Source organism: Apus apus, chromosome 12 (assembly GCF_020740795.1).
Source record: "Apus apus isolate bApuApu2 chromosome 12, bApuApu2.pri.cur, whole genome shotgun sequence".
Lineage (NCBI taxonomy): Eukaryota > Metazoa > Chordata > Aves > Apodiformes > Apodidae > Apus > Apus apus.
Window position 1 is genome coordinate 3,832,924 of NC_067293.1, and position 21,818 is coordinate 3,854,741.

At 48.0% G+C, this 21,818-nt stretch overlaps 1 protein-coding gene across 2 annotated transcripts; it reads right to left on the minus strand.

The window, feature by feature from the left end:
* Nucleotides 1-1,447: 1,447 nt before the first annotated feature.
* LOC127389722 (UAP56-interacting factor-like) lies at nucleotides 1,448-13,759 on the minus strand. Of its 2 annotated transcripts, none has more exons than XM_051630498.1 (9): nucleotides 13,645-13,759; nucleotides 10,885-11,028; nucleotides 6,633-6,775; nucleotides 5,693-5,820; nucleotides 4,821-4,902; nucleotides 4,401-4,444; nucleotides 4,240-4,314; nucleotides 3,511-3,622; nucleotides 1,448-2,753 (listed from the first exon to the last, which is right to left on the minus strand). In XM_051630498.1, the coding sequence occupies exons 1-9, from the start codon at nucleotides 13,718-13,720 to the stop codon at nucleotides 2,658-2,660; spliced, it is 900 nt and encodes a 299-aa protein (XP_051486458.1). In that variant the 5' UTR covers nucleotides 13,721-13,759; the 3' UTR covers nucleotides 1,448-2,657. The 2 variants fall into 2 exon arrangements, with proteins under 2 accessions (XP_051486458.1, XP_051486457.1); XM_051630497.1 differs by having other exon boundaries at nucleotides 4,821-4,905.
* Between the last annotated feature and the right edge of the window lie 8,059 nt (nucleotides 13,760-21,818).

Genomic DNA, 21,818 nt, shown 5'->3' on the forward strand with positions numbered 1-21,818 from the left:
AGCAGCAAAATATAATAATGGAAGAAAACCTCATCAAGTGCTGTTAAACACAGTAATACAAGTGGCTCAAGAAAGAAATCACCCATGCTGTGGGTTCAGTGCAGTGACCCGCTGGGGCCACGTGCCTGGTGCTCCAGGATTCTCTTCTCACCTTGTACAGTTGCTCTTGCATTTTAAAAACCTTTCAGACACCATCAGAGGTGTTATTCTGGAGATGGCTTTGGCGGGCCTGGAGTAGATTAGAAATGTTTTCCAGGTTGCACAGCTGCCCCTTCCTGGTGGCTCCAGCCTGAAAGCAGCCATCCTGGTGAGGGGCTCGGCCAACAGTCGGCTGCTGCCACCTCCCGGGTAGGGGACAGCCAGACACTGCCACCAGAACAGTCAGAAACAGCCCCCATTGGACAAATACATCTCCCAGGAGAAGGTTAGAGAAGCACGTTGAGCTGTGTCACACAAACACCCCCTCCAGAGAGCAGCCGGGCTCTCCACAGCAGCTCGCTTAGGCAGGACGGCAGGGATCATTTTAGAGGTAATTATTCTGTGGTTTTAGTGCTGCAGCAGAAAGGGGTATTTAATGCTTGTTGGACTGAACTGACTCTGTGCCCTCTCCCGGTGTTTTTTTAGCACAGTGGTTATGCTCTTTCACTACTTATAAAGGCAGTGCCCTTGTGTGCAATGCCTGGTTCCCCTCTTGCTGCACGCACAGGCACGCAGCCCTGTGGAGAAATCGAGCTAGAAAAAATGGTATCGTTTTTATCAAGCCCTCAATTTTAATATAAGGAGTCCTTAAAAAAATATAAAGTGCAGATTGCTAAAGAACATGTATTTGGAGAATAGTATCAAAGTGTGGTCCCAACACTGAGGGGATGGTGAACATTCAGCTCTTCCTTCAGGACCAAACGGCTCCATCTTTTTGCTTTGAGAAATTACCAAGTTTTCTTATCCAGTTTATCATCTTTTCTCAATACTGATGTGTAACTGAAATCAGGGATATTGCCATTTTTTTACAGTGTTTCTTGTTCATCTTCCATGACATCCTGAATACTTGCATGAAGGGGTGAATTCTTCCCTTGAGTTCATGAACCTGGAAGTCAGTTTACATTTGTTTCGCTTTGGACATACTCAGAGTCAGGTCTGCTCTGACAATTTTGCCAATCATGGTAAAGGTAAAAATTAATCACAGCAAAGATTTTACAAAATATATATTGAAAACATCCCACTGCTTTGGCTGTGCTTTGGAGCCAGCTTTGCAAGCAGCAAACTGCCTGTGTGGCCAGGCCAGTGCCCTGCTGCCCACAGATGGGCACTGACAAGGGAAAGTGGCCTCCTCCAAAGCTCTGAGGTGACAGGCCATGTGGCCAAACATACTGTGCCCCACGGTGCCCTGCTGAGAAGCTAAACTTGCATCAAAAGCCTGTTGCAGGAAGGGAAATAACCAGAGGTGACATTTGACAAGTTAGTTTTTTATTCAGTGTATTGGACTCGTACATCACCGCTTAGGCCACTAACAACATTTCACACATTCCCGTAAAACCAACGGTGAGTTCAGTCTCTTGTTAAAGATGCTCAGTGTAAAATGTTAAGCATTCTATCAAATATTTACTTTAAGAAGTAGAGCTCTGAGCCCAGTAACAGGCTGTGTCCAGCATGCTCGGTGCTGGGTTGCAGCAGTGGGTGGAGAATGGATCAGTGACTCATGGTTAGCGCAGGGCTTCATTAACAAATGTCTAGACCCAGCTCATTAACATCTCAGCCAATATTTCTCAGACTGCTGTAGAGCCTGGCCTCCCTCCTGCAGCTGCTGGTTTGATTATGCTGGTGCTTTGAGCATGGGGGAACTGCACCTCCACAATCCCTAATGCAGAACTACTGCCACACGGGAAAACCTGTTTTGGGCTGGGAGAACCTGCCTGTGCTCCATGTTGAGGACAGTCACTCTGGCAGCAAGGCACAGCACATCTCACCCTGTCCCTGCAGCTGGGCTGGCAGCACCAGTCAGAACAGCACAGCAAACCAAAGGGAAATGCAAGGTGCTCAGGCCTGTCCATTGGAGCAGAGGGAATGATTTTCAGGATGGAGGGGTCCTACACTGCACAACTCCAGGCAGGGATGCCTGCACACCCAAGGAATTGAGGCAATTAGGTGGATGCTGGGGAATGCCAGCAGCTGGAGCATCTCCACTGGTGCCACTGCTGGGGAACATCCCTTAGCCATGTGTGTGCTCTGCTCCCCACTCTGTCTCCTACACAGGCAGGAGCACTGTCCTCAACCCTCTCCCACCCATGGGACAATGAAGGGAAAGCTCCATGGGTACGGCTTGGAGCTGGTAACCTCTCCCTCTTGCAGGAGTCACCCCTGGCAGCACAGGGTGTCCTGGCAGGGGGATAGGGCTGCTGCCAGCCCCCCAGCTCCCCAGCACAGCTCTCTTAGCAGATCCATCTCTGCTCATCCTGCTCCACCACCCTGCTCACGTCCCACCTGCCCTGACTCTCATCCTGCCTCATTCCTGCCCTCACTCACTCACTCATTCTGCGTGTAAGGAAGGAGACGGCGCGTTGCCAAATCAGCCATCTCGGAGGAAATCTATTGAGTTTTATTGAGCTGCCCATGACAGGGCATGGACTGTTCTGGGCAGTCCCTGTGATGAGCATGTGGTGCTAAGGCATGGTGACCGTCCGGCCGGCACTCCTGGCTGCTGTAAAGCGCCTCTTATTCCTCAGACCAGAGAACCTCTCATCCAGCGTCAGGCTGGTCTGCAGGGGAAAGGGAGAGTGAGTCAGTCCCGTGCCTCTGTGGCAAAGCACAGCCAAACTTGTAGCAGGGTATTGATTAGAGCCCATCAGTCAGGACGGTGCTTCACAGCCAGTTAGTCAATTAAATCACTCAGCACACTGAGACAAGGAGCTCGACAGACTGTGTGTGGCTGCCAAACCTCCAAGCAGCGCCCAGCCCACAGACTCCAGGTGTCCTTGCCAAGAACAGGAGCAAGCAGATGGCATTTGAGCACAAGGCATCAAGTAAGACCAAACCGACCAGACAGGAAACACGGGCAATGAAGAAGCTGGAGCAGGATTTCTGACCCGCCCCAGGGCTCTTGGACCACACTTCGGTGTAAAACATGGCACGAAAAAGGTCACCAAAGCAAGGAGAGAGCAAAGCCCAGAAGTGCTGTGTGTCCCTGAGGAGTGGGGAGCTCTGACAGTGAAAATGTCTCCCCTGGTCAGGACTGCTCACAAGGAGCATCTTCTCGCTCCCAGCAAGCACATGGGCAGGCCAAGAGGGATGAACAGAACGGTGAAAACTGGGCTGAGTCTTTAGTTGCTGAACAGTCTTCTCAAGTGCCTTCAGCTTTGTTAGCAACCTGGCCAACACGGCTACAGGACTTTCCTCCTGGGTTATGCTAGATAAACCCAGCTGGCAGCCCCAGAAACCCGAGCATGATCTTAACAGCTTAGTGGCAGGGCTGCTGCAGGGTGCAAGGTGTGGCCTGGCCCGTCGACACTCCTCTACCTGGTTGGCCATGGCACGGAAGTTGAATCTCAGCAGGACCCCCTTGGGCTGGGGCTTGGCCGCCCGCAGCGGGGGCCTCTGGCTTCGCAGGAACGGGCGCTTGGATCCAGGCCTGGGGAAAGCACAGATCTGCAGTCACTCGGGATGCTAAGGCAGCTCACTTCCCATCAGCTGCAAACCAGCAAAGGAGTCAAACCACACACCCCCTTTGTCTCATGGCAGCCTGGGTAAATCTAAAGGGTGCCAGAGAGCTGCTTTGCAGGCAGAGTGCCAGCACTGGCACTGCCTCATGTCAAGGCTATCATGGGTGGCCTCTGTGCCCAGGACATACCAAATGCCTTCACCCACCCTTCTTTCTGCCCTCAGCTGGGTGCCAGTTCCTGCAGCTGCCCCGGCTCAACCTTGCTCCTTGCTGCCTCTGTGCTGTGCAGTGTCCCTTTGGGGCACACAGTGTGTCCCCTGCAACACCCCTGAGCCAGCACAACCAGCCTGACCTCTCCCATGCACTGCTGGTGCTTCCCTTCCTCCTTCCTCTAGATAATGACCTGCACAGGTACTTACTGTCTCCCTTCAGATACATGGGGAAAGGACTGAGACACCATTTGCTCACCATTCTGGGTCTGAACCTTGTGCAGTCAATAGAGAAGAAGCAAAGCTGCAATAATGCTAAAGGGACTTGCAATGGCTTTTGTAGGGCTCCCATCCTAACAAATCACCTCATTTACTTACATGCTGCCCTGGCCTGCCCAGGGATTAGCCACAGACACCGTCAGAACTGCTGCAGGGCTGGGTTTCACTTGCCACCTGCTGAGACAGGGAGATGTATCCAGCTTCCATTCAAGCGTGAAAGAGCACGTTCTGTTTGCAGTGTGCCTTTGTTCATCAATTACCTTCTCATCCTTGGTGGTTTCCCTTGTCCATTAGCATCCATCCGCTGTGAAATACATTTTAAAAAAAATGACTTAAAGAACCAGCTCTCATAAACAGTGATTCCTTTTCCAAGTATTTCCTTTGGTACATGACTAGCTCTTTCCTTGCATGTTGACAAGAAATTTGCTCATCTTGTGTACAATGATTTGTATGGGGTGAATTTATTTTGCCCTGCCCAGGTTTTATTTTCCAGCTGCCAGAATATTAAGCTGCATTAAAAGTTGCCTGTCCTGCAAATACTTTTCTAGGACTACATTCATTGTTAAACTCATCCATCTCTCCTACTTACTTCTGGAAGCACATACAAGTGGGCAAAGGCAGATAAAACTGAAGGCTTGTCACCATCAGCAGGTCACAAAAAGAAATGTCTTGATACTGACCCCTCTCTGAAAGCTGGCTTTGGAGAACTGCTGCTGCATCTGCTTCTGCTGGAAGGCTGGTCCTCTGTTCAGGAGGAAGGGCCTGCTGGAAGAGGAGGAGAGAGAAAAGGATACAGGTGATTACAGTGCCAAGTCTCTGCTAAAATTTAATGCTTAAACACCTGACCCAGTGCAGTATGAAAAAGTAGTATAAGCAAAGGAAGCTGTGTGTTACCAAGCTCAGGCCAACAGGTTTTTCTGCCAGCAAAGGATTTCAGAGGACCTAGTTTTTCTGCTCAAATGGAACAACAGCTTGTGTCTGTTCTGAACTATGCTCATTTAAAAAAAAAAAAAAAAAATCATGGGAAGAAAATTGTGGAAAAAAATCAGGTCAGAAGGGACCTCTGGAGGTCATTCAGTCCCCACTTTGCTGAGAGCAGAGAGAGGTGGGATTGCAACTGAGCTTCCTCTCAAGATGAGAGAACACAAGGACTGCCCAGCACCTGCAGCCTGCCCTCAGCACAGCTCCTGCAGCTCCTCACCAGGACTGACTCCCTCTCCCTGCCTACCCCTTACAGCTGGAATCTGTATTTCCTGCCTTTATGAAAAGCAATGCTATTTCACCCTTCATTTTTTTCCCCAAAGACAGAGGAAAAGTTTAATAAGAAAACCAAAGGTCATGTTTCCCGTGCTTTCTACAACAAAATGACAGCTCTAATGCCTGAATTACTAACCATCAGCATGAGGTGGTTTTATTTCCAGGTGCTTTCCCAACATACCCAGTGGTGTTTTTCTCACGTTGCACGCACCAACTCTCAGCTGGCACAGACTGAGAGCAGAGCCCCAGGAGCTGCACAGGCAATCACTGAAAACTGAGTTACCCAAGATTTTACCTTCTCCCTGGGGCTTGGGTGCTGGCAGCAGCTGCTCTGAACCTCTTGGGGCCTGGGGGTGGCCGTTGCTGTCCCTCGGGCTGCCCACTGCTGCTGCTTTTGGCAAAGCCATCGTTGTTCTTCTTGCCCTGAAAGACCAGCCAGAGCTCAGCAGCTGCAGACTCAGTGCACAAAGCAGGAGTGACAGCACCCAGAGGTGTCCTTCCCTCCACCCACTGCTGCTGCCTGGAAAGCCCAAGCATTTGTCTGGCATTTTCTTTGGCTCTGTCTAGGGGGAAACCCAGCCTGCTCCCAAGTGCAGGTGGGGATTGCTGACACTGCAGAGGTTCCCTTGCTGCTCCTGGACACATTCAGCACCACCTGCAATTGCTTCATAGGGGGCTCAGCCCTCTGCTGGGTGCTCCACATTCCTCATATTCTTATTACTGTAAATGGACTTGGACAGGCTGCCCAGGGCAGTGGTGGAGTCAGCATCCGGGGAGGGATTTAAAAGCCATGTAGATGTAGTGCTGAAGGATGTGGTTTAGTGGTGGGCTTGGCAGTGCCGGGTTAATGATTGGACTTGATGATCTTGAAGGTCTTTTCCAACCAAAACAATTTTATGACTGAATGAGATGAAACAGAATTTGGTTTTTTATGGATATATTTTTGAATCTTTTAAGAACACATTTTTAAAAGATCTTTTCTGTAAAACCCATGGGAACTGATTCAGTACAATTATGCCATGTCATAAGCTTATAAAACCAACTGGGAAATGGCTATTTTCTATGCATATGTATCTGTACTCACCTATGCAGACAAATACTTGGCACAGGCATATAAAAAGATGGTGCCTGTAAATTTTTAATGTAGATTGTTCTTTGGGGGAATCCAGGATCATAAAATCCAGGAGAATTCTAGGTGACATTTGGGAACAGCTGTACCTTCCCTCCTCCCTTACCTCTTGAGCTGATGTCTGGCGATTTAAAGGGCTCACTCCGTTTAATGAAGCAGCTGCTCTTCTCCTGGGACCAGGACCAGCATTTCTCAACTGTCTCCGATTGTATTGTTGTTGTCCAAACCCTCTTCTAAAACGGTTAGGTCCTATAAAAATAAACTGACCTTAGCATCCTCCAAAACTCCCTTTATTATTACAGCTTTGCAAATGGATCACAAGGTTAACTCCATATGGTACAGGAGCATCTATAAACATAGTGATGCAGAAATCACCTGAAGTTATTCCAGAAAAGTAAATGAATTTTGCAGAATATTAAATAATTTATGCTTCCAAAGTCTCAACCCTGTTCTTATCATATGTAGGACTGACACACACATTATTTGATTTGAAGGAATATAGAAAAGAAGAGCCTTCCACAGTTCTGATTCCTAATAAAGGCAGGAATACTTGCATCAGGAAACCTGTCAATCTGCTGTCAGAGCTCACACTGGTATGAATTAAGCATGAAATGGAAAATGCCTTTTGATACAGATACACAAATGAATCAAGCATCAGGAAGCCAACCCCACAGCAGCCTGGAATAGCTCTGAATGCCCACATTATAGCACTTGGTAAGTGAAGACTGGACCATAATTTATAAATATATTTATTTAATTTTTTAGCTTGACATGCAAATTCACTGCATCTATTGAAGGGGGCACCTTCTGCTGCACAGTGCATATACATCAACAGCCCATCTTGCATTTAACATTCTCCCCTAAGCCCATTTATGATTTGAAGAATACTGAGGGTGTTGAGCAAGAGGAAAGCACTTCATCAGATGGAGGCACAGTGCATTAAAGCCTAATTACTCCACTTGATAAACTTCTGTAGTCCTAATGACGTTGACATTTCCTGAGTTGTTGTACCAGTGGAATGTGCCCACAAATGCAGAGGGGTGAATAAATCAGGCATAAAGCTGTGCCTGGCAGAGGGCAGCTAATGTGTGGTTAAACCCCTGCACCATGTGGCAGAACCTCACTGATACAGCCCACGGAGCAGTTAAGATGCACGTATTGATCCTATACCATTGATTCCTACATCACAGCAATTTATAATGACTTGGAGCAATTAGAAATGAAGTGTTGGGAGGCAGCGGTGACATTGTTGTCAGGGGCCATCACTGCAGTGATTAATTAAGCCTCCAGCCCCAGGGTGAAACACCAGTGAGCACCAGCATGGGCTGGTTACACTGGAATACTAGTGAAGATGATTGTGCTGCTCTGGCTCTAAAACAAAAGGACACCTGGGCATGTCCTTGGAAAGCACCTCCCAAACACCACACTGGGGTGCTTTGCTCCCTACAGAGGTGCTGGTTGGGACACTAAGAAAAATGCAATGCTGTTCACAAGCTCTGTGGGGCCAGGACTTATTTTCTTTGCAAATTATGCCCTCTCACCACAGAAGGGCAGGTGAGTAAACGTTTCTTTCCCAACAAACATCTGGATTTTGGCACTCTGCGTCTTTTGGACCAGACGTGGCCAATTTTCCTTTTTACTGATTTTTTTTTTCCCTCACTAAGCTTTCTTTTAACTAGCAACACTCTGTTCTAGCCAAGGCTGATAAGACAGTGGAATGTTTTTGTAACTGCTGGGGCTTCAAGGTGGCACCTTCACTCTGCCAGCTCAGACACTACGGGGAGATCTGTGACCCCCCCCGTAGGAGGCTGAGTTAGACAGACAGCAAAACTGGCTTCATCCTGGCTCAAACCAGGACAGGTTAATGGCCCTTTTTTTCCCTCCTTGTTCTGTCCCCACAGTTTGTTTTTGTTCATGTCCCATCCCTGGAGATTTTTAAGGCCAGGCTGGGTGAGGTTTTGTGCAGCCTGCTCTAGTGGTAGGGGCCTCTGCTCATGGCAGGGGGGTTGGAACTTGGTGATCTTTAAGGTCCCTTCCAACTTTAACAATTCTATGATTCTGTGATTCTTGCTGGGCTTGCCTCTCTGTCTTGCCTGCTTGCCAGACCACTCTCCTGCAGGCCACCAAGCCTCACAATGCAGCTCTCCTGCACCCTGGAGTGGGAAACTCCTCTGCAGCAAGACAGACTGAGCTCAGCTGCCACTCTTGGATATTTCATCAGTGCAGCGGGAGGGACAGATGCAAAAGGTAGCCCTGACTAGAAATTCATGCCCATGTCAGTCCATATAAGAGAGCCTCTGCTCAGCAGTGCACTCAGGCACATCTCATCCAGTGTAAATAACTAACACTGGAGCCTTCAGCTTCCAAGGGGTACCCCATGGTACCAGCTGGGGACCAAGGTCTCGGTCTGTCATGTGTGTCCTGAAGTGTGAGACCTGGGAGGTTGCATCTCTGCCAAAAGTCTGGCAGATATTTATTAATGAAATAACACTTGAATAAACCCCCACAGCATCAGCAGCTGGGGAGAACCCCCCCAGTGTCTGGGTGCCTGCTCAGAGCCTGGTGCTGAGCACACCTGGGTTGGCCAACAGGCAACTCTGCCCAGCAAGTCCAGTTTGCAGAGAAGCCCAAATATCTGACAGACTCTTTTGCTAAGGAGGTGTGAAATTCAAATTTATGGTAATTACAAATCATAATGCCCCATCCCTGGAAGTGTTCAAGGCCAGGCTGGATGGGGCTTTGAGCAACCTGGTTTAGTGGAAGGTGTCCCTGCCCATGGCAGAGGAGGCTGGAACTATATGATCTTTAAGGTTCCTTCTCACCAAAACCTTTTCATGATTCTCTGATCTTTTCCCCACTGGGGAGATGGTTGAAGCCATATTCCAGGAGAAGTAACAGCACTTCACTTGCACAAATTCTCTTGCTGATTTAATCAGCATAATACTATTATCCATCCTCTGTCATTACAGTGCTGGGCTGTTCTGATCATCATTTGATAGTGTTTATCATATCTCAGCCCAGAAGGGACTGCATTTCAGCAGGGACTGAAGTAACACAAGCTCCTAAAGAATTATGGGCTGAATTCCCAGTCATGCTAAGCTTCCCCAAATTGCTACTGAAACAGCTCCATGAAGCATGGTGGGTCTCTGCATGTGGCAGGGCTGAATTCAGACTCAGTTAAAACCTAAGAAATACTAAGACTAGCAGAAATAATTCTATATATGAACAGAAAAGTTCTCCTTTCTAAGGAATAGCAAATATATATATACTTTTGAGGGCAGAGTATAGTAATAGGACAAGGGTAATGGTTTTAAACTGAAAGAGGAGAGATTTACATAAGATATCAGGAAGAAATTCTTCACCGTGAGGGGAGGAAGGCACTGGAATAGGTTGCCCAAGGAGGTTTTGGAAGCTCCCTCCCTGGAGGTGTTCATGGCCAGTTTGGGTGAGGCTTGTGCAGCCTGGTCTAGTGGGAGGTGTCCCTGCTCATGGCAGAGAGGTTGGAACCTGATGATCTTGAAGGTCCCTTCCAACCTTCACCATTCTGTGATTCTATGATTTATTTGACTCTGCACACAGTAGTTGCTTGATTGTGGAAGAATATCAAAGCCTGTGTTTTTGACAGAAAAATCAATTTGCAGGGGGCAATTATCATCATTCTGCTTTGAACTGGAATGAGGCAACATGTGGTGGAGACCAAAAACATGAGAGTGGGAGGCAGACTGCAGAGAAGCAGGATTTCTCCCAGCAATCCCACTGTCCTGATGTGCACTCCAAGGGAAGACTGCAAAGACATTGCTGCAAAATGTCACTAAAATCTTCAATGAAGTGATTTACCAGTAATTTTAAAAAAAGAATCAGGATTTGGATAAAGGTGGCATTTCATGCAGCAGATCCCCTTGGTTTTGTAGATAAAAGCAGTGGAACCAGTGTGACCACACAGTGTTATAAAAAACCTCATCATAGAAATAGCATGGTTGGCAAAAGGGACAAATTAGCTCCAATAACTGAGCTATCAAAGACAGTTACTAAAGGGGTAATTTAAGTGTGTTCTGGGAAAAAGAGGATTAGGAAGAGGCATAATTAAAATATGCAAAGCCAAAAGGGAATAGAGAATAGATACTAAGTCACTTTGAATTAGTAATTCATGAGAGGGTGGAAGGGAGAGAAATAGATTAATTTATACTCTGAAAGGGCCCTGATATTCCATTGCTGCAGAGAGAAAAGCTGTTCAGAGTCCAAGTACATCTTATACACACATAGAAGCTAGATAGGAGATGAATTTAAGAGCTGTATTTGGTTACATAAATGTGTTTTCCAGCTTGGCAGGCTTCAGCCATCCCAAGGCACATACCCACCTTGCAAATTCCTCTGCATCCAGGCACGGAAACGGGGCCTTCCATACCCATAAGCCAAATTCCTGTTCTTCACCTGCTGCCTTTGCCTGTTCCCCATGGTGCTGGCATCTGTCTGCTCCTTCCTGTGGCGTTTTATGATGTCATCTAGATTGAAATGGCAAAGGGGAAACCCATAAAACCTGCACTTTCTCCCAGCAGCGATTCCCATTTTTGCTGCTTGCAACTGTCCACAGTGCAAATGGAGCCTGCAGTTCTGTGAGCTATGCTGGCTGGACAATAAAAGATTAAGCTTAGCTCAGAAAGTATAGGATCAATTTATTCAACTCCTGCAGGCTGGAGATTAGAGTGCAGCACATTATTTAAAAACGTGCTACCATCTGGCTCATATCCACCCTGTACCGGACAGAGATTTCAGACCCACATCCCATGGAGGGATCCGATCCTGCTGATTTCCCTTAAACATCAGGGAATATGTTTTTGCAGGGGCACCAGAGCTCAGTGCTGGGCAGAGAACATTACTGAGAAGGTCTGACTTGGGAGGCTGCTAGAGAGGTGGTCCAGGGGTGGAGATGGGGCAGAAGCCCTCATGGGTGCAGCCACGCTGTGCTGGCTGCTCCAAGGGCTCCCCATGCCACACGTGGGACATGGGCACTACCTGGTGCAGAAGACATGCCCCTGATGTGTAAACAACACAAACACTGTTCAAGTGCCATGGAACACAAGTGGGATGAATGTCCCCTTAGCTCCTAAATCTACAAAGGGGAGAACTGAAGCTTGGCACAGCAAAGGCTGCGGGGAAAGAATGTCACTTGTACAGGGCAGCTGTAAAGAATGGGGACATGATGGTCCTGCAAACAGTCATGGTTCATCAGGCAGTTGTAGGACAGTTTCCTTTCAGTTCTCATCTTTAGGAGTAAGCTACCTGTATGTCTTTTCTTCAGTGCTTTCTTCTTTTAACTTCAAATCTTCCAAGAACATTTATCAAGGAATAAAGCCACATCTGTTAAGCTCCAAGCAGCATGTTTTAACTTTAGCAAAACAGCAAGCAAAGAAGTGTCTAAATCAGGCCTTTTCCCAGGCAGTGGCTACTCCAGCTCCTTAATGAATCACTGGAGTGGAAGCACAGAAGTGCCATTAGCTTTCAATGAGTGACTATCACAAACAGCACATCATACCTCCAGTGCCTGTCACTTGTCATTTTCTATCAAGAAGCTGCTGTCTCCAAAATAATACAAAGCCCAAGGAAAACAAACAAGAGCAGATGTAAGAACAGGCTGTACGTCTGCTTTTGTGATTTCTCTAAGAAGTCTGCCAGGAAGGGAGCACACTGGGAGAGGCTGGGCGATGTTCTTGATATGAATGCACTAATGTTCTCAGCTAAGTGTGCCTTTGGGACATGTACTATTTGGGGCACAGACTGCTTTGAAGCGTATCAACAGAATCCCTGCTTGCTCTGCAGGGAGGTGGACACAAGACATCCAAAGATGGGCTATCTACAGTGCAGGGCAGAACTGGCTGGGAATGGAGAGGAGCTTAACGCTCAGGTGCCTGATGTGTCACCCTTCAGTGTCTTTTTTGGTTTGGGTATGTTGTTACCCTGTCTTTTGCACCCATAAATATGATGGGGTTAACAGAACAATGTAATGGAGTACTACATAAGTCTAGAAGGGGTCCTGTGAAGTCACTTAAGGTACTCCTCTGCCCTCAAGACAGAATTAGATATATTAGGGCAAGTAACTCCTGCAGTTTCCTCTGACTGCTAACTCAAGTAAGGCTCAAGGTATCTGAAAGCACAGAAAGAAGCACCTGACAGTAACAGTATCAGTTCTTCACTAGGGATCTTGTTTTCCAGTTCTCCCTTCTGCCCTCAGCAAGGTGTACTCTGGAGTGAATACAAAGGTGGACCACAGGTCTGACCGAGGGAAGCACTAAGGGAGAGCAAAAGCAAAGGGAGCATCACACACCAGCAAACAGAAAAAGGGTGTGGAACACCATGGGAAAAAAAATAAATGAAAAATTAGGGACCCACTATTGCTGTAAAGCTGCAGAGCACCATGAAAACAAGGGTGCATCAGCCCAGGGATCAGCCTGAGTTCGCAGTGGAAAATGTTCTGCTGTTCCTGACAAGTGGCTCATTGCTGGGAATAAATGACATCAGGGTTTGGTTAAGGAAGCTGATCCAATAATAAAAGGTGCTGGTGGACTTCCCTTCCTCAGCAGAGATGTCAGCATGATGATCCACCAAGACCTACTGCCCAAGCACCGGAGCCCAGGCTCTCAGAGTTAATGAAAGGCCAGTTGTTTGTGCACAGATCCCACACCCGGTGCCAGAGGAATGGCGAGCATCACGAGCAAGCTGCTATAAATAGCCTGCGCACCGAGGGGATGGCCGAGCCGGATTTCAACAGAGGCCACATCCCCACCAGCCTCTCCGCAGCCCGCGGCGCTCGGCACCGTCCCCTCGGGAGCTCGGGGCGCTGCCCGCAAAGCGCCGAGATGGCTTTGAAGCCGCGATTGCCACACCCCAACCTCTCCCCCCTCGGCTCTTTCTCCGCCTTTTTCCTGCCCCTTCCCCTTCCACGCAGCCTGGAGCGGCTGTACCGCAGGGCACCAGCCCAGCGGGGCCACCCCCCGCGGCGCTGCCCGACCCGACCTACCCCGCAGCGCCCGCACACCCCACCCCGCTCGCACGGACCCCGCGCCGGCTCCTGCCCAGCGCCCTCCGCCCGGAGAAAGACCCGAGCTCCTCAGCGGACCTACCCAGGGACATGTCGATCTCCTCGGCTCCCGGCCCCGCCGCGGGGCCCGGCCCCAGCTGCGGCTCCGCGGCCTCCATGGGCTCCGAGCAGCCGCCGCCGCCGCCCGCGCCGCCCAGTGCGCCTGCCCGGAATGCGGCGGCAGCGCCCGCCCCGGCACCCGGCCGGGCCCGCTGCTCGCGCCCTGCCTCTGCTCCCCCGGCCCCCGAGGTGATGGCGGGAGCGGCTGGAGCTGGGACACTCGGCGATGGCTTCTGAGTGGTGTGAACGAAGGAAGGGATTGGCCTCATTTTGAAGACCAGGATAACCTCACAAGCCAGAGGCGCTCTTGGCTTCCTTTCGGGCGCGAGGGCTGCTGTTTGTGAGCTTCTTGGGGAGCAGGCATCTGTTTGGGATTGGTCTTCCATGGAATCATAGAATCATAGAATCATTATGGTTGGAAGGGACTTCAAAGATCATCCAGTTCCAACCCCCCTGCCATGAGCAGAGGGAACCCTCCCACTAGACCAGGTCACACAAAACCTCGTCCAACCTGGCCTTAAAAACCTCCAGGGATGGGGCATCAACAACCTCCCTGGGCAACCCATTCCAGTTCCTCACCACCCTTAGAGTGAAGAATTTCTTCCTAATATCTAACCTAAACCTCCCCTCTCTCAGTTTATAACCATTACCCCTTGTCCTATCACTATCTTCTCTGATGAAAAACCCCTTCCCAGGTTTCCTGGAGGCCCCTCAGGCACTAGAAGGTGTTATAGGGTCTTCTTGGAGCCTTCTCTTCTCCAGGCTGAACAGCCCCAACTCTCTCAGCCTGTCTTCATAGCAGAGCTGCTCCAGGCCTTTGATCATCTTGGTGGCCCTTCTCTGGACCCTCTCCAACAGGTCTATAATATCACAGAATGGGTTGAAAAGGACCTTAGATATAATCTACTTCCAGCACCATCACAGAAATCCTGTTCTTCAGTCTCTGTGTCACCTTGGGTATGGCACTGGGGCTATTCTGCAGTTTGAATATGAAATGTGAGCTAAACCATCTTCCTCTGCTTTTAAAACCAGCTGGAAAACAAAAGCAAACAAACAAAACACAAAACAAACAAAGTGAAACAAAATGGAAAAGAGGAACTGGGAGAACAAATCACTCCTCTTCCAAAAGGCTACTGTGCATTCAATGAAAAGCAGGGTTTTTTCCCAAAGGTTTCTATTTAATAAATGTTCTGAAACAATATTTCACACCACACAGATAATAAAGGCCACATAAATCTCAGAAGAAAGTCTGCATGTTCTGGGTTTTTCAGACAGTTCCTCGTGTTTTCAAGACAGTTTCTTCTACCCACTTTGCACCTCAAACAGGAGAGAAATTTCTCCAGGCAAATGAAGCACGGCAATGATTGCCTTCTGGTATGTGTACAGCTCTTAGCACCATCAAGTGCTTCTGAAAGTGCTGGTTTAGGGAACTGTCTGTCCCTTTATGAAATAGAAGAACAAAACTGTGTTCAGAGAGCAGCAAATAACCTTAGCTGTCTTCTGACACGACACTGCAGGATGATCTTTAAAGCACTTTTAATGTGAAACGTTAGGAACTACGGTCATGATGTCCCATTTGCAATGTTCTGTGATATGCAAGGTGTGCCTGGGGGTGCTGCTGCTCTTTGGGAAGCCCTGGCTCTCATGCTCCACTAATCCAAGAGCTTTCCTTCAAAGGGCATCATTTAAATTTCCCAGCAATTTAGTCAGAGCAGCCAGGGGAGCTGTGGCGGCTGGGGAAGGGCTCGAGGTACCTGTATAAGCCAGAGAAATAGAGACCAGCTTCTGAAAGAGCAGGTATTTTCAAATGACTGTTTTTTTGTTTTTTTTTAATTGAACTACAACACAGCTTTTGCAGCAAATTCCACTTCACCAGGTGAGAGTTTTAATTAGCTGTTTTTCTCTAAGAACATGGTTTTGAAGGCAAAACCTTCCCGAGCCATATTTCTGCATCTGGGAAGTACTGGCTGATATGGACTCTGTTATCTCTCAAATGCCAGTCTGTGACCTCTTCATGTCTTGGCAAGTGTCCCATTTGCTTAGTACTGCCATGAACTCAGTTCTGAGTAATTTCTCACATTAACAGTGTAGGTGACACGTGCTGGAGTTGGTGAAAAGGCCTTCAGAGCCTGACCCTCCTCTAAAGCACAACACCCCCCCTGCACTGGAGAGGATTGCAGGTGTCCAGTAGACAGACTTGACCCTGCATCCTAAGAAAGGAATGTCAGTTATGTGACTTTCTAAAGGTTAAAGTGGGATTATTTAATAGAACTGGTTTGCTTTGGCTAAATTATACAAGCTAAGCCCTCAAAGAAAACTGAGGCACCTCTGCTGAAGGTGCCAGATATTCCTTTCTTGGAGGACACATGCTTAATTAACTTTTCATAAGGAACAAGTGTTATTTTGGGGGACTTTCAATGTATCAGGTGTTCTTCTTGTCACATAAGCAAGCCCCAAGGAACCCTAGAAGGCTTTTAGCTAAAACCAATAAAAATAGAAGTCAGTGGGAGAAAGGAACACATGCCAGTGTTCAAGGACTTGTATTATCTGAAATGGTTTATCAGTCTCTCAGTAGATTTAGTGAATCTTCTGCATGTTAAATAACTTGTGATGACTTGTTGTGACAAATCTTATGCTGTCATATAAAAATATGTCTCTTAAAATTAATTCTAACCCCTTTGTCTGCTGTTTCCAGGGGTGCCTCATATCACAGTTATTTAATACAAAATTACAAAAAATATGAATGTTGACTTTCAGTGAACTGGGCCCAAAACTACAGGATGCAATTGCAAAAAAAAATGTGGTGGGTTTTTTTGTTTGTTTGTTTGTTTTTTTCCCCTTGGGAATTAAGCCTGAGTGGCTGCAGGAATACGTGTTTAGCATCTGCACATATATATGTTTTTCTGTGGGTGTGGAAGCACCCCAGCCTCTGTAAGAATGGGTCAAAGCATTAACCAGTACTTAATGGGCCAAAAATCCGATCACTTTGGTGATGTTTTGCATTTTGCCCACAAGGGGGGGGTGTTTAAGCCTTTTCCTTGGTGACAACTACAGGAGCATTATTCTCAGCTCTTAATGAGGAGCACTGGTAGCGTTCCAGCTTTGTGAGCTGCCTCCCAGCTTGGTGAGCCACCACCGAAGAGCTCATGTTCTATTGTTAGTTGCTGAACATGGCCTTTTAACCATCTGCTGCTGCTTGAAAATCATCTTCTCGAGAAGATGGAAGAGGACAAAACTGTTCTTCAGGCTTTCTGAGAAAAGGAAACTCCAGATTACACCAGGACTTCTCTACATTACCCAGTCTCATCAGGATGTGAGCTACAGTGATGGTAATACTTCAATTTTTATGCAGAAGTTCTGACTGGGTGCCATAAAGTGGCTGAGGTGCACAAACCATTTCAGTTCTGCTCAGTGAAAACAACTGTTCACTGACAGGTCAACCACTTTTTTTAAACAGTTAGTTACAAATTCCATTATTTGCTTCTAACACATTAAGCAGATGCAGCCTGTACATGGTAAGACTGAAAGATGGTTAGGGAAGGGTTGTTGGGGGCTCTTACTTTCTCTCTCTCTGAATGTGTATTAAAATTGAGCTGTCAGCCCAGTACATGCAAAATCCCTCTTATAGTACCCATTAGCTGTACCTCTGAAATATGCAGAACATCCTTGAAGTCATCCCATAAAAATGCATGTCTGGATCTGAAGGTCTGCAGGATGGTTTAACACTTGTATTGAAGCACAAGACAATTGATCACCCAGTGTGCAGTTATCTGGAACAAGGTGGCAACAGTTACTTCTTATCTTAGACTGTCTTTTGGGTATTAGGGATGTGGCTGGTGAAATGCATGGCATACTTGATAAAAGACAAGTGCAATGGCATGGGAGGACTTGGACTCAACACACACATTTGCAGGATGACAGGGGAGTTGGTACCTCCTGTGCAATCTGTAACCAGTCTAGCTACATCCCAGTAAACTGAGATACACAGGTAGACCATTCTGCTGTGCTTCTGATTGCAGTCTAGGGGTAGTTTTAGTTCCTGTTGTTCTCGTGTTCTCTCAGTATTGAAATAAACCTTCACCGAAAGGGCTATATTTCTGATTTTACCAAAAAAACAAGCAAGACAATTAGGCTACTGCATGGCAAAGAAGTTATTCAAAATAGAATAAAAGGAAAAAATCTGCTTGAAATTGCACTAGAATGATCATCAGTTAATGACAAAGGCCAGTGGAGCACCACGGGGAGGTATTCCCAGTGCATTTAATTGGAGTGATACTTGAAATTACATCTTTGAGGGTAGAGGCCACCCTTCCCCCTGCCTTCAGAAATGTACTTGCTGGTGTTCGATGAAGCATGGCTTGCTGTACAATTAATCAGATGATCCCAATGGAAAAGGTGTGAGGAATCTTCTCGTTAATGGATCTGCTGTCCTGTTGTGGTCTGTACAAAGCTATTGCTCACCAAAGCAGCTCGCCAGCCTCCTGCTTGCTTCTATTCTATTAAAGCACCAGATGCTGGAGTATTTTGAGCTATTTCAAAGTGGCTTTTCAGATAAATCTCTACCTCTTAGCACAAACAGTGTGGCATTTGCCTTTTGACCTAACTAGAAATATATGGTTTGCTTGCTTTGCCTTCAAAGTGGGCCAAATGATGCCATTTTAGTATGAAACTTGAATCCAGTTTTTTTGTTGTGGGCACTTGCAGGTCTTGAAGAAGAAAAGCAGCATCAATTAGGAACAGAGCATGCACTGAGATGCAAAGTAAGTGAGAAGGAATTGAAGAGTAATCAAGGAGATGGCACAAGGATCATGTGAGTCCTGAAATAGCAGTGAATCTGTTATATCAATTCCTCACACATGTAGGAGGACTGAGGCTACTCATAAAGAGGCATAGTAAGACCATTATGAAAGCTCTGGTGTTTAATTGCTGAAGGTAAGGAAGTCTCTAAAGGGTGCAAAGGAAGGTCAGTGCTGATGTCTCAGGAAGATTTCATTTCTGAGAGTAGATGGCAATTTAGACTGACAAAGGTCTGCTTTGTATTCAGCTCGAGTATTTAATTCAGGAACACTGGAAGCTTCAGAGATGTCTCTGCTTTTGGCAGTCCCTGTTGTTTGGCCCAGGGCTTGCAGTGCCTGGCAGAGGTCGGCAAGTCCAGTGGAGGTCTGAAGGGAGCAGTGCACACCATGACACACCAGGCAGCATCTCAGCTTTGTTACTGTGCTTTGATGTTCTTATCACATGCCCTGACCTGACCTGGGACACAGCCTGCAGTGGACTCTGGAGAACTATGGAGGTACAGGAGAGGTAAGGAGCTCCACTCTTGCTTTCTCCATGCTCATGATCAATTTTGTGCTGACATTTCCAGTACAGATGAACCTGGCTCTCTCTCTCCAGAAGCCAGTACTCTGGGGAAATTTAGAGCTGTGAGGGATGAATCTGAGCAGGGCTCAGAAGACTTGTGGGAGCAGCACAAGACCAGCAGGATGGACACACGGAGCTCACACTTGCTCTGAGCATGGCTTGGGTTAGCCATGCCAAGGACTATGTCATGGCAAGACTTGTGACTAACCATGTCTTGCAATCCATGTGGAAATCAGATAGATCAAAACCTTATCTAGCTCTCATTCCTCTAGGTATTAACATTACCTCTTCAAGTTTGTTGATGTCATATCTTCATGAGTCTTTATCTCATCTAGAGCAGATGTGGGTAACCACAAAGACTTTCAAAGTAGAAGCTCTTCATGGAAGAAGGGGATTGTCAATGGTTTTCAGAATCCTGAAACAGACTGTGGTGTGGCATCAAGAAAATACATTTGTCTTGTGCTCTCATTACATCTGAGTGTTTCACCTCTTCCTGTGCTCATCTTAACTGCCTTAATAAATATGAAAATGTTATTGTCTCTATTTTATAGAAGAAACTGAGGGAAGGCACAGCCATGACTTACTACTCACTATGACAAGAAGGTTGGTGTTGGATGCCTCCTGCCACTAGGCTCATGACTGTTTTTGCTTGGCAAATGAAAAAGGAAGGACTGTTGAAAGGCTATGACATACTGTATAAATAAAATTAATTGGACTTCAGCATTCCAGACATCCATTCTGATTGTGCAGCTGTTTGAGGTGATAAATGAGCCCCACAGGTAAATCTGCATGTAGCTATACCATAGGAACATGAAATCAATTCCCAGGCTTTTGCCTGAATAAGCAGGAATTTGCTCAAGACACTTTGCAAATTGGGGATTTTGGGTTAGCTGTTAGAATAAGTCTCAGATATTGCTTCTGGTCTATTTTATCAGACACTTTAATGCACTTGAAGATGTGTGTGCACGAGCAGACTGAGCGTGTGTGGTTTGCTTCTCAGTAGGAACATCTGCAGACACAGAGAGTATTTTGTAAAAGATAAAAAGGCCCCTCATACATGAGAACTCCTGCATGTTTTGAGTCCTCTGATAATTTGTCAGACCTACTTCTTACGAAGTGAGCTGAACCCCTTTCTCTGTCTATCACAGCAGAGATCAGCGAGGCTCTAAAATAGCAAGGGGCTGTGTGCTGTGGCTTAGAGGGAGGACAGCAAAGCTGCATCTCTGAGCTGGCCCTGCGCCAAGCCACTGGCTTTGTAAAACTAAAAGCAACCATTTCTAACATTTAGTAACATTTAGTTACCAGGGCTGGGCCTGGCTGCTGCTGTGCTTCACTCCTGCCAGCTGCAGAGCCACTGTAGCTCCTGCCCTGCATCTGCAGGCAAAATCATCATATACACTTGGCCCAACATCAGTCTGAGTTTATTCAACCTCCACCCTTTCTGGCTGGAAACTCGACAGAGGGCAACAACCAGCAGTGTTTATGCAGTTTGTCTGCTTTTCCTGCTGTGAATCCAGGGAACAATTAGGTTTTTCAGGGCAAGAGCAGAGGCAGACTGGTTGGTAGGTATTCATCTGTAAGCTTTAATCCTGCAGCTGGAAAACCAGTCTATTTGCAACGACACAGTGATCCTGAAGTCCATACAATGCTGCACCAAAGGATTAAACCTGCCACTCTTCAGTACCTTCTTACTGGTCCTGGTTGATTTGGTTCTGTTGAATTACAGCCAGATATCACCCAGAGAATGCTACAGGGCTCTTCCTCTTTTGAGCAATAATGGCTCAGCTGTCTCTCACTGACATACTGCTGACTGAAGGCTAGTCTCTTCCATCCTTCTTATAGAAGGAATTTCCCTCAGATGCCCAAATTAGTCATGATGCATGCATACAAAAACCACCCAAACCATTTAAGGACCTTCAGGAAGGTCAAAGCATAAAAGCAGGTTGTGCTTAAAAGCAGATTCTGCTTATCAAACCCACAACTGCATTAAAATGTGGGTCTGTGAGCCTTTCTTTAGCATTCCTTAATTATGGCTCCAGAGTCCTGCCACCACGGGAGATCTGCCGTCGTTGACCGGCCCGAGGAGCTTTCGACACAGCCGTGATGCTCTGACACACCTGCCTCAGGTGTCTTTTTAACCTGAGGAGCAATCGGTGACCCGTGTTGCGGCAGAAACGACAGTAAACCTGAACGGTGCCAAACGGCTCACGGGAGTCAAACCAGCGCATCAGCCACGCCGCCGCCACGCAGGCTGCTCCCTGCGCGGGAAGGGAAGCGGCTTGGCCGGCGCTGCGGTGCCAAGCGGTTTTGTCTCCTGTTTCGCGGGGCAGCCCTTGCCCTGAGCGCCCCGGTGACCCGCTCCCGGCCCGGCTGTGGATAAGCCCTGTTGCAGGCCCTGCTCGCCACGTCCGCGGGCCATTGCGGGACGCCCCGGGTCCCCTCCGGGTCCCCCTCCCGCCCCGCTCCGCTCCCGCCGCGGCCCCGCGGGCGGCGCCTCCCACCTCCGCGGAGCTCCCGCGCCACGCTCCCCCCGCGGCCCGCCTCGCACAGCCCGCCCCGCCCCCTTGGCGCGCGCTCGGCTCCTCATTGGCCAGCAGCGCCTGGGGTGGCCACACCCCTTTGCCTCCGCGGCTGCGGATTGGTGAGGGCGGGGCAGAGCCAAGCGGGAGCCACGCCCTCTCCCTCCCCCGGCCCCGCCCCGCCCGGCCCCCCCCTGCGGGCCCGGCGGCGCCTGCGCAGTGGCGGCGTCGCGGCCCCGGCTGTTGTTATTGTGGGGCTGGTCTGCGCCGCGCGAAG

Bases quoted from the DNA above. Each gene is read 5' to 3' on its own strand.
- LOC127389722 (XM_051630497.1), bottom strand. From the start codon at position 13,720: ATGGAGGCCGCGGAGCCGCAGCTGGGGCCGGGCCCCGCGGCGGGGCCG. The intron at 4,445-4,820 runs GTCAGTATCAAG...TGTATTTCACAG, and splicing joins AAGCCAGCTTTCAGAGAGGG to CGGATGGATGCTAATGGACA. The intron at 3,623-4,239 runs GTAAGTAAATGA...TGCTTTCCCCAG, and splicing joins TGGGCAGGCCAGGGCAGCAT to GCCTGGATCCAAGCGCCCGT.